This window comes from Alosa sapidissima, chromosome 17, assembly GCF_018492685.1.
Source record: "Alosa sapidissima isolate fAloSap1 chromosome 17, fAloSap1.pri, whole genome shotgun sequence".
Classification (NCBI taxonomy): domain Eukaryota; kingdom Metazoa; phylum Chordata; class Actinopteri; order Clupeiformes; family Clupeidae; genus Alosa; species Alosa sapidissima.
In genome coordinates this window covers 15,967,225-15,979,729 of record NC_055973.1, presented here as the reverse complement: position 1 = coordinate 15,979,729, position 12,505 = coordinate 15,967,225, and the positions used below count along the sequence as shown (strand labels likewise).

The 12,505-nt window shown below is 41.8% G+C and overlaps 1 protein-coding gene across 1 annotated transcript in view; it reads right to left on the bottom strand.

The window, feature by feature from the left end:
- Window positions 1-8,251, bottom strand: part of waca (WW domain containing adaptor with coiled-coil a) — a 37,298-nt gene extending 29,047 nt beyond the window's left edge. The window contains exons 1-3 of the mRNA XM_042067772.1: window positions 8,013-8,251; window positions 7,777-7,810; window positions 6,658-6,850 (exon numbers count right to left, since the gene is read on the bottom strand). Coding sequence (XP_041923706.1) covers window positions 6,658-6,850; window positions 7,777-7,810; window positions 8,013-8,053 — 268 coding nt within the window. The 5' untranslated portion in view covers window positions 8,054-8,251. The remainder of the gene's footprint in view (window positions 1-6,657; window positions 6,851-7,776; window positions 7,811-8,012) is intronic.
- Window positions 8,252-12,505: the final 4,254 nt, after the last annotated feature.

Genomic DNA, 12,505 nt, shown 5'->3' with positions numbered 1-12,505 from the left:
TAAAAGAATGCAGTCCCTCAGAATAAAAATTCAAGCCAAGCGAGAGGTCCATCTTGGCCCTTTAGTACACAGTTCACTAACAATACAGTAGCATTTGTGGAATCAGAATGGGCTTATGAACTGGCGAATGCACAAAATGTAACCACTGAAATAGTGCCACTCAACAAATGCATCATTGCAGGAGCACTCAACAAAATTTGCGTTGTTCAAGTCCATGGCCAACTCAATGTTCACTCAACAACTAAACCTGCAGTGGCTCAATTTGTGCGAGATATAAATCTGTTGTGCCAGTGTTCAGCTAGATTACTTCATACACCGATTTTTTTTTTCTCAGAGAAATTATGGGGTAGCTGCATGCAACTGACTGCAGCGTCCATACCATACTCAAGTCCAGGCCCCAAAGGAACCCAGGATTGAATCACACTGTCATTTCTCGATATCACATCATCTCTCTTTCTCTCTCTCTCCCACTCACTTCCAGCCACTCTTCACTTCACTTCTCTTTTGCTGACATATAAATGACTAGGTGTGTATATTTTGTTGACTAGCAGTGTACACGCTAACAATGTCTTTGTTAAAGTGAAATTATATTTCCTAAATCTTGGTGGAAGCAACCTTTAATGCAGACGCAATCCAGGTCAGTAGTACAGTTAGAGTGGTACAGTACAATTAAAAATAAAAGGGAATAATGTTCCCCAACATCAATTGCATCAGTAATATATGTGTAATTTTCAACAGACTAAAACTAGGACTGTCAAAAATCCTTGTGGCACCATGCATTTTAATGGCTCTTGATAGAGATGGCTTTCATCATGTTTTTAACAAGACCAAATTAAAAAGTGTCAGACAACCAGACTGACAAGTATTTTTTCAAAGATTAACAGCACCCACATTAACAGACCTCAAGTGTCTCAGTTATCACCATCATTCAACCAGCAACACAGAAATCTACAAGCCACTGGCACCAGCATCGTTTCTAAGGTGCACTATACATATCTGTCATCATCCAAACATTAAAACACAACTGAATTTTAAAAAGTGTTAGCTCCACTAGATTTCTAAGTGACATGTTCTCATCGAAAAGCTATTATATGGTGAGAGTGTAGGATGAGAGCGAGACTCTGAAGCCACAGGTGAGCGAGTGGGAATGAAGGATGAACAGGTGGTCACACACAGACGGGTTGACACAGGGCTGAGACAAATGCATGGCTGTTGGGAACATGATGGAAGGGGCCAAGAAAAGTAATGAGAGGTGTGTGCGCATTAGGTGTGTGTGGGAAGAAACAAGTATACAAGTGCAAGTTTAAGATTAAAGGAAAGCAGCAGGTAGTCTGTGTGTGTCTCTGAGCAAGTGTGAGTGATAGACAAGTTAGTACAAAGGTACTGGGGGGTGGATGGGGCGGAGTATGCCAATAGAGACTGAGGGGGCCACCAAGAAACCCTGCACCTGCACATAGCAGGGTTTACCCACCCCAAAACCACACACAGCCACCAGAGAACCATTACTATGGCAACCACGAGTCCAATGAGGCCCCCTGGGACACTAGCAGCTGTGTGTGTGTGTGTGTGTGTGGGGGGGGGGGGGGGGGGGGGGGGGGGGGTCATCAGCCGTTGTCACACAGAGTAAAGAAATAGAGGGGAGAGCCAGACACAATAAGAAGTGGGGAAAGGAGGGGGGGGTATAAGGCTAGCAAATCTTGCATCTTCTTCACACTAAAGTCGTCAGCAGAGCATCAACCAAAAGACTGGGACATCATAATGATGGAGATTTAAGGCTTTTTTGGTTTTGTTCTCTAAAAAAATGTCTGGGATTGCATTGCCTTTTGAAGCAGCAAGTATCCATCAAGATGAAGTAGACTTGTTTTCTGTAGAGGAAGTGGAAGTCTTTGGGTCTTGGGAATATAAATGAAAATGAAGGGAAAATATCCATGGCAGGCTAAGACTAACAAAGATGTGTATTAAATGGAGAATAGGAAATGTTTTATTAGCGGGTTGAGTCATAACAAAATGATGCCTTTTAAATCCCTACACTAGGGTAATAGAGTTATGGTAACCCATCATTGAGACGCCTTTCAGCCAAATATGAGGCGAAGGGAAAACTTGGTGGCTTTAGAGAATCGATTTCAAACGCCAACAATACAGAATTAAGATGCCAGAGATGTGCGCATGTGCTCAACCTTAAAAACCAACACTGACTCGCCCTGATCTGCATTCATACCTGCATCAGTCCTCTTACCACACACCAGACACCTCCTATTGATCTCTACTGAGCTGTGGCTCTTTTGACATTGGAGATGTGCCCTCTCCATCTCTGGCCTTTAAAAGCAGCTTTTCCATTCAGCATTCTCTCAGGTCGCACTAAAATGGTGATTCCACAACATGCATTTCAATAGGATGGCCTCAAAAGAGTAGGCCTTTAAGTGGAACACTTTGCACGTATGACAAAGCTGACCATGACCATATTCACTCCAACGGGTCAAATGGCAGTGACCATTCAACTGATACATTTTTATGTGTTCTTAATATTCTGCTTAACATGCACAATGCCATAACTGTTAGTGCATGACAGAGGGATTGTGATCAACAACACAAAAAAGATTGGTAACCATCTTGCCTCATGCATGAGAACAGCAAAGTGTCAAAGTAAAGATCACAGTCTATTTAGACTCCAGCAGCAAAACTGACTGAAAGCAAAACTAAGGGAACTTTAAACACCTGGATCGAGCAGTTGAACTGGAGTATGAAGCATTTGACCTCAAAACAAGTTTTTTTTTTCGGTATATGAAAACACAGCAATCACACTCAGTTTTGGAACAAAAGAAATGAGATGGCTCATTTCCAATAGAACTCTAGAACAGTACATTTCGTATGGAACGTCCGTTAGAATTGAAGGAGCAATCTGAGTATTGTGAGTAGTTTCATCGTGCGTGGATATTTGTTTACAAGTTTTGATCTACTCTGGCAGGCGTGGTGGAGCGGTGGTAACGTCACCACATCAATCGGTCGGCCCAGGTTCGCTTCCCAAACCCGCCATTGCATGCCTGTGTCGGATGAAAGCATCGGCTGAATACCAGTCAACTTTAACTTTAAATTCAGATGAAAATAATACAAACCCAGGGACAAGCTCAACATTTGCATCGACTCCGCATGTGATCAAGAACAAAAAATGGTCTAAAAAAACCCTAGAAACCAAATCGAGCCACTAGTTCTGTGCAATCTTGCTAACATACAAACCAACCCACCAATCAACCAACCAACAGACAGGGTTAAAAACCTCCTTGGTGGAGGTGTCTATAAATATATGAAAACATATACTATATACCCCAGATGATTTAAACAATCATAAAACACAACTCTTAAATGATTCTGTTGAGCAGAACACCAGGTCCAGGCCGTTGGCGCTGGGCTTGGTTCAGATTTAACAGTCACTCCTTAGGTGGAACACACATACAGGGTCAAGTTAACTTTATGTGTTCCATCTCGGCACTGGAAACAGGCCCTAAAGGCATGAAAAGACTTGGCATAACTTACTGAATCATGTAAAGGACAGGCAAAAGCTACGGTGGTTTGGTGAGAATGCTGATCTGAATGCTTGTCGTCTGTTTAAGACAAACAATTGTGTCCAGGATTTTTAGATTCTTACACTGACAGACCACTTTCAACTTTTAAAAGTGCCCTGCCACACAAAACCATTTTCACTTGTATTTTTTAAAATGAGTTAGGTCCATATGTGTTTGTGCCATGTCGTGAATGTGGAAATTAACAGCTACCTCCTCTATTAGCTCTAGCCAAATGGCTTCAGTTTATTTTTCAGAACAATGCCACAGGCTTTGCAAAAAGGTTGCTGTCAAAGCCTGAATCAGTAGGCTACCATCGCGGCAGTCTACGACCAGTGCCCAGTTCGTAAGTAAAACGTTATTGTCAACTCAAGGAAGTGTTATGTTATACAGGTGTAATGCACTCTCTAGCCTAGCATGTTTCATGGCATGAACTTAGCTTGGCTAGCACTCGAGCTTGGCTAGCTTAGCTTGGCTAGCACTCGAGAGGTAATAGCATATAAAAATCAAGAGCCAGGAGTGGAAGTCAGACAATGTTCATAAAGTTTGGGGGGAAATGAAAAAAAAAAAGCATCATCTCCGGGGAGCAATTCTTCAAGACTTTCATCCTAACTCATAATGTCTAAAGGCCATAAGTTTGGAACATAAATTGGAGGTAAATTAATACCTTTACTACCTATACCACCACCTGCTGTGTAACTCCTACCATCAATGTTGTGCCAATAGGGTGTGTGTTCAGTGTAGAGAGAGATAGTTTAGTTAACATTGCATATAACAAGACATATGTTTGCAGGATGGAGCCGATTGAAACTAGGAGTACAAATTTGAAAGAAAAAAAACAATCACAAAGGAGGGAAGGAGAGAGAGAGAGAGAGGGAGACCACACACACAAAACAAAGCCTGAACAAACTAAGGGAGGAGAAAGATGATGGAGGACAAGAGAACAAGACAGGGAGGTTTTGTCTGGATTAAATATAGCACAGGTTTTAAGCACATCCATGTATTTAATCATGCATAATTACACTGTCATGATTGGCACTCAACGTTCATTATCCAGAGAGGAGACGAGGGGAAGAAGCAGAGCCACCTCCTCCTTCCCTCCAGCACTGTCTTTATCAGAGTAACTGGTCTATCCTAACCTCTCTGTCACGCTAATGCACACATGCCCCAGATGTTCAGGCAGAAATTGATATGGTGAAGAGGATATATAGGCAAGGATATGAATAAATAATGAGCTGAGGTGGTCATCTAGTTCTGCTGGAGTGCGATGGGTAAGGTGTGCTTGACTGACATCGCTTAAGTCACTCGGAGGACAGATAAAAGTATTGATGAGGATATGAACAAGCTGCTTAAGCAACACAAAACCCTTTTATGTATATGTGAATGCTTGTCTATGTGATGGTAAACTGTAATGTACACTTGTATCTTGAGGCAGCATCTATGTGTGTATGTGTGTTATTCAGGGCTGTTATGGAAAACGGCACATTTTTCAAGTTCGGTGGGAACAAATCAGACTATTGTTAGCGATCAGTGACTAAAGAAGCAGGTCTCCAACTTGTATGCTAACCACAAACCATCTTCAGATGAAAAGTATTGTGCTTTGCATACTCTTTCACCTACATCTGCCATCATGTTGATTTGATACAATAGACAGTTAGGATCTAGTTTTCACCAATAGCTAACCAAAACTATGACGATAAGGATACCTATTGGAAGATGAGGGCAACAATGCATTAAGACTTGTGAAAGGAGATCTTTCACTTTCCTCTTATAAGCCATTAGTACACTATAACGATAAGCAGGAAATCTGAAACCGAAAGGCCGAAACATGTGCTCTAGGACCACAAGAGGAGATGCATTTAATGAATGGGGGAACTCAAGGTTTAAGGCTTAATGGACATAACTATAGAATCTGTCAAAACAGAAACATTCCTACCCCTTCAAATTTATTCACTGAATGAGAATTGGCATCACTATGGCAAGTTAAATATGAGGCATATCTTCTACAGCCTCTTGGGGGACATTCACACAAGACCCTTTGGTCCAGACCCGAGTTCGTTTGGACTGTTGGTTCGATTAATTCGGTTAAATGTGAACACAGTCTGCCTAACTAGGGTTCAGACCCAAGACCAGACTCCACCTGAAAATGGTGGTCTGGGGAAAGGTTCGCTTGAATTCCGGTGAGGTTCACTTTGGTGTTAATGCTATCTGTTCCAAAACCAGGAAATAAACAGCAGCATTGCCAAGTGACATTGGTAAATAGAAGCTTGTGTTTATGACAGAAATGGACCCGTTGCACAAACAAAAATGTAATGTGAATGGAGAACTTGCTGGGGCAGGGCTGGGGAAATCTTCACACTGGCAAAGGATTAATGGTGCTATTGGAGATCTACACCATATTTGTATAAACCAAAGAATGTTACTAATATCTCATATGTGAGATGCTTATGTCGCTTCGCTTACATACTACAATTACTATTGAAAAAAAAAAGTTGCGTACTCCACTTATAAGTCGTACTGACTGTGAATACATAATCATACAGAATACAGTGCTGTGACTATGATTTGCACAATCAAATTTCAGTGAAAATATTAACATTAAAACTAGAAAATATAAGCATATTATGGCCATAATATTGAGGGCATTCTATACCATGACATACCAAATCCCAATAATATGGATCTCAATAAGTATGGGCCAAGATCATTTGCATTACAGACTACTGTTTACAGAATTTCAGAATAGTGAATTTTACTTGGTTTCTATAAAGAGTATTCAGCAATGTCTCTGAGTCCCTGAGCTGCATTTGTGGATTATGGATATGTCTCTTGTTTCCTACCTATTGAATACAACATTGTACATTTGACAACATTATCTACATGTCTATTTAATTGTCTCCATGCTATATTAAACAAGTGTCCCATCAGGTAGTCTCTACATCACTATGTAGAGACTACCTGCACAAAATGTTATGTGTTTTGAGACTTAACCCTTGATCAGATTATTTTTCACTTGAAATAGAAGTACTGGTCCATGATTACTTTGATAAAGGTAAAGATATTTAGTCATGTTAATTTCTGGACGTCTGACCATCCTTACCTCCATCCCTCTCTCTGCCTCGGTGTGTGTGGATCGCTTTCGCCCGGCCATGACTGGAATTGTCGGTGTGTTTGTTGTCTGGGCTGTCAGATCGCCGCAGGATTTTGCACGGTGGGGTGGCATCAGCAGGGTCTCGCATCTTCTCATGCCGGTGGTCGCTACCGGGGTGACTCTTCGATGAGTATTTAAGAGTCTGGGAAGACACACATTAAACACTCACAGCTAAAATGACGTTTATTGGACATAAAAATGATTTAAAGGGTGATGGATAATATCAAAGTCGGTAAAAGGTGTAACACTCTGTTCACCTAAAAATGAATGCATTGTGCACATCGTGAAGGAAATAGATTATGTTAGTATTGTGTGTTTACCGTCTTTATCTAGTTTAAAACATACAAAATAGCATACAGTCGTGACTTGAGCTGGGGTAAAGACATGGCCGTAGTACGTCACTGACAAGCTAAACATAGCGATCTAATAGTTGCTAGAAGACTAACCTTAACGTTACGTGGCTATACTTTAACTTTACATGTCATTAGACAGCTGATGTTTATTTTTTAATAGACGACAGATTTAAGTGTTGTTTTGGTGAAACGTATTTTGACACCCGCCCAACAATTTTGACACATTCATCACGGTGTTTAGCATAAAACTAGTTGATGAAAAAAACATTATATGTTGGTGTTTAGCAGGGCAACATGTTCTTGATCTTACATATTTCAAGTTTATGAAGGTATTTTATTGTCTGTCGTTCAAACTAAGGGCCGTAGATATAGCTAATAACATTAAAAATATAAGCGCTGTCTAGTCGGTTGCAGTAGCAGCGACCGTCAACCAGGCCTCAAAGCTAACAGGCTATCTCAGTGCTCTAGCTAGCTAGCTAATAAAACTCGTTAGCAACATGTTATTGTCGTTATATTCGACGGCCAAAAACGCCTAGTCTAAAACAGAGACACAATTTCACTTCAGATATAGAAGTCAGTGTGTTTCTTGTTCGAATTAAACCGAAACAAGACACTTTTTGTGATATTTTCCGCACAGCGGCCTATACTGCCCTAAAAGCCTGTTCTAGAGTACCCCTTTTTTAATCTTATTTGTTTCTTGCTAGCTTGTAGCTACCTGATAGGGCTGTGAGTCCCTTCGATCGTTGCACCTGGAAAAGAAAAAGAAATTGGTTAGTTGGGTCAAAGTCGTAGATCATTATTGCAAGTCAGTGAATCATTGCAACAGCTGAAATTGCTTCCTTAAGTTTCTGGCTACTTATTTTGGTTTCAATAAAAATGGCGGATTGTCAAAGCGGAGAAGGGAAGGAGGAAAATCGGAATATAGCTAGCTTAAAACGTAGATCTGTTTACCCATCGCCGAGTCTCGCTGGTTTCCTTGCATACATTACCATCAATCCCGTGTTGGTGTGTGTGGAGCGGATGTGAAAGATAGTAAACTTATTTGTTTTGTTTTCAGGTTAAAGCCAATCAAGTCTGTTATATCAATAGTTCTTGCTATGTGAGTCTCTTCTCTTAGCATTCGCTAATCGGAAGAGCGCCCTCGGTCCATCTCTCACTCGCACACAGCAGACTCTGCCCCTATCTACGGAGATGAGAAGCTCAGCCCGACAGGCGCCCCGCCTCCCCCTCCCCCTCCCACATCGACATCCGGGACATTTTCACCCTCTCAAGTAGGTAAAACTCGGCTGGATTCAGCTGGCGTCCGAAAATGCATCACCCAACCAAATAAACCAACTATTCTCATTAGAGTTATTAGGGCTATTTTATTAGAAATTAATGTAAAGCAAGGGAGAAGTAGTGCGACACATATCGATATTCCCATAATGTATCAATGTTACCAATTTAAGAGATTTCTTATTCAGTATGAGACCCTGGTTTGTCTATCATCAACAAGCTAAAAGTAGACTGCGAAACGGAGAAATGGCAGTGCCGTACAGAGAAATTGCAGAGCCGTATACGGCTTTGAGAAACTGTGTTCTCTGCTGACATCTGGTGGATAGAGGAAGTCTAGCAAGTTTTTTTTCTTGCGCTATTATGACAAAAATAATTAGTTGCCTAACGCCCAAACCTTTTCCCAAATTAACCAATTGATATAAATGTGACCCAATGTGAATTTTGCAGTATGGTCTTCGACACAAAGGGTAGGTCTACCATACATTTTGATATGTAGGATGTTGGACTGGAGGCCAAAATGGATTTTGTAACTACACTCAACCATGCAGAACAGGGTTCCTGTGACACCCCTCAACAACACACACACACACACGCAGGCACGCACGCACACACACACACAAACACACACACACACACACACACACACACACACACACACACACACACACACACACACACACCATATCAGGTTTCTGCAGTGTAAGAGAGGGAGGGTGGATTTCTACAGCCACAGGACCTTTCCATAAAGGAAGCAGATGAGTATCCAAACTTTGCCTCCCCTTTCTCCCTCTCACACATGCCACAGATAGAGACAGACAGACTAAGACACACACACACACACACACCAGAGAGAAAGAGAGAAAAGCAGCCTGCAAATCTTTAAAAGTTACGAAAGTCTTCATCTTCATCATCAAGTCATGTGTGTAAGAAACTAGCAAAACACTTTAGGGCCAACCTTTAGATTCATCATATTGGCATGTGATAGACTAAAATGAACAGAATTCGTATTTGGACTGAAGACAGTGCACATCCTCTAAATTTACATCCTTAACCCTCCTGTTGTGTTCGCAGTCAAATGTGACCGATTGACAATTCTTTTCTTTCAAAAATATTGTTAACTGACTACCATGAGGCTCCTTTACTTTGTTAACACAGGGCATCTGAACACACAAAACAAAATTTGATAATTTTTATAACAATTTGACTATTTTATTTAACTTTATTTAACGGGGGCAGCCGTGGCCTACTGGTTAGCACTTCGGACTTGTAACCGGAGGGATGCCGGTTCGAACCCCGACCAGTAGGAACGGCTGAAGTGCCCTTGAGCAAGGCACCTAACCCCTCGCTGCTCCCAGAGCGCCGCTGTTGTTGCAGGCAGCTCACTGCGCTGGGTGCTTCACCTCACTGTGTGTTCACTGTGTGCTGAGTGTGTTTCACTAATTCATGGATTGGGATAATTGCAGAGACCAAATTTCCCTTGCGGGATCAAAAGAGTATATATACTTATACCCATGTGTATTTCCGGTCAAAAATGACCAGCCATTAGAAATGAATGGGTGAGAAAATGGTCAGTGTCACTCCCCCTCTTTGCTTATATGCCAGCCCCCACTGGAACCTTTCCCCAATAGAATCTTCCCCTTTCTGACCTGCATGAGCTCAGGTCAGTGAGGTCTGCAGGCCATAAATAGCAAATGTAAGAGTAAAAGTACAAAACTGGTTATATCCAATAGAACACAAGTCGATGCAAAGGTCTATCACAACATTAGATAATAATATGTCTGCTAATATGGATTTATAACAAGTTATAATGCAGCGGTCATTTGAAACACAAAACTAGTAAACATAAAACGAACACAACAGGAGGGTGCAGACACCAACACCTCTATGTGTGCAGTTCTTGCAGTAGATGGAGGAGTAAAGTGAAGCTCTTGGCGTTGCGGAACTCCTGGAAGAGCCAAAGCTCTTAAAACAGAGAGAGTGGATTCCACTGTGGCTTTGATGAGGCAAGAGCTAATCACAAAGGGGAAAGCAGCATGTCAGCAGAGTGCATTGTGGCAAGAGGTTCAGAGGGCAGGCATGGGGGATCTCTTTTTGTAGGCCAGTTTTCCAGAACTATTCTGCGCCGGGACCTTTGCTATAAGAAGACAATACACCGCAGATAACTAATTGCTATGTTAAGCTTGTTTAGTTTATGCAGTGACTGATGATTTGTCTCTAAAAATCAATACGCCTAGGGCGCCACTCTTGTTGCAGAAACCATGTCACCAACAGATGAGTCAAAGTCAAAGTATCTTTATTTGTTTCCCCAAGGGGAAATTTGTTTTGGACACTGAGAGAAATTGCTGCAAGGGGTTACCACAGAGACACACAACAAGCGCTCGATGGTGTTTAATGCCCCCAATGTTGTCTTCCAGGCAACGCTGCCACCGTCGACTTAAAGGTACCTTATCCTAAACCTAACCCTAACCTTAACCCATGCCTAACCATAGCGCCTTCCAGGCAGCGCTGCCTTGAAGACAATGTTGGGGGCATAAAACACCAAGAAACACAACAAGCACAGGGTTAAAACAATTAAAAGACAAATGTAGTAAACCTTGTAGTAAACCAATTGCAAAATTACCATTTTCTATTCTATTTCTATTTTGTTGGTTTTCTGGAGGAGTAAGCTTTTTCTTGTTCTGAATTTGAATTCTCCAAGCAATAAACTTGGAGACTCAGACACCTCTGGAAGTGTTTAGGGCCCAATTCAATAAAATACAGATGAAGGAAGGTGCCTGTTTGATAAAAATGTGAAATACTCACAAAGAAAGTTGATGGTGATGTTTTTTTTTTTTTTTGGTGTTGGTTCTTTGGTAAAGCATTCAGACTTTTGGTATAGTTGCATAAGACAATAGTGCATTGTTGTTGAATCTCATAGCATTCTGTGTTATGTGAAGTAGGCTGAGTTGTTGATCGGACACTGTGGGAAATCCCCTACCTATCGCACAAGGAATTTCCGGTGTGTCTGAAAGAAAAAAAAAAAGAAAGAAAAAATACAAGACAGTATTATTACAGTTAACAAAAGCTAAGACTAAAACTAGCAGTGCATATACATATAGAATAAATATGTCTGCAAACAAAGCAAAAAACAAACTATGCAAAGAAACAGGATTGCAGCTTTCCAAAAACAACCTCTATAAAACCCTCGAATCCAGTTTCTGGCCTGCACATAAAAACAGCTCCCTGTAAAGGTCCTTATGGTGATTTGTTGTTGATGTCTCAGGGTCATCAGGGCCTTTCACTAGCCTAGAAATCTAGACGCATTACATTTGCTGCTAGGGCTAGTCTAGTAACTCTCCGTTGGCTTGTGAGCTCCAGAAATCGAAACTTAATCAGGCCAATGAAATCGTGTATAGAGTCGTTAGGTGGGCTTAACATAATGATTGATGGCAGAGTTGCAACGGTTTGGCTTGAATTCCCTGCTACTTGAAAACAAATAAGATGGATGTTGCTGCTGGCGAACAGTGTGACACGAGTTAAGCTTTTATTAAGTTGGCAAACGTTTGAACTAGCCAACTAGCTCCGCTGGTGGGAAACGCATGGGACTCATAGCGCTCATGGGCGGATTATGAACTTTCGGGCCCCTGGGCCCAGATGTATTAAGGGCCCCCCACCAGAATTTAACTTGTTTGATGTGATTTCCTGTATTCTAGTGCATTTTGGGGATGGCCAATACTAAATTCAATCAGATTCATAGCCTACATCCTGATTTGTTGATATTGAGGCAATGATTCCATGCAAAGGCTTGGGCTTCAGGGCCCCCTGACCCCTTGGGCCCAGTAGGCCCGTGCAGTAATCCATCCCTGATAGCGCTGCTGCTGTCCTATTGCGTGCAGAGGGAATTTGAAAGTGATTATCCCGCCCCTCGGACTGAGCACTGCGAACGGTGAGTGCCCAGAACCTACATTTTAATGTGGGTCTGGCTTGTCAGGCTAGCCTTTCACACCATTGACCACAAAATTCTTCTCCACCATTTTGAGACTAACACAGTGGTAATGGGCACTGTCCTGGAATGGTTCACCTCATGGCTCCAGCCCTGATGACAGCAAACATGCTGCCCCAGGTGTCAGTAATTAGGCCCATTCTGTTCACAATATATCTGCTCCCACTTGGACATATTATCAACATAA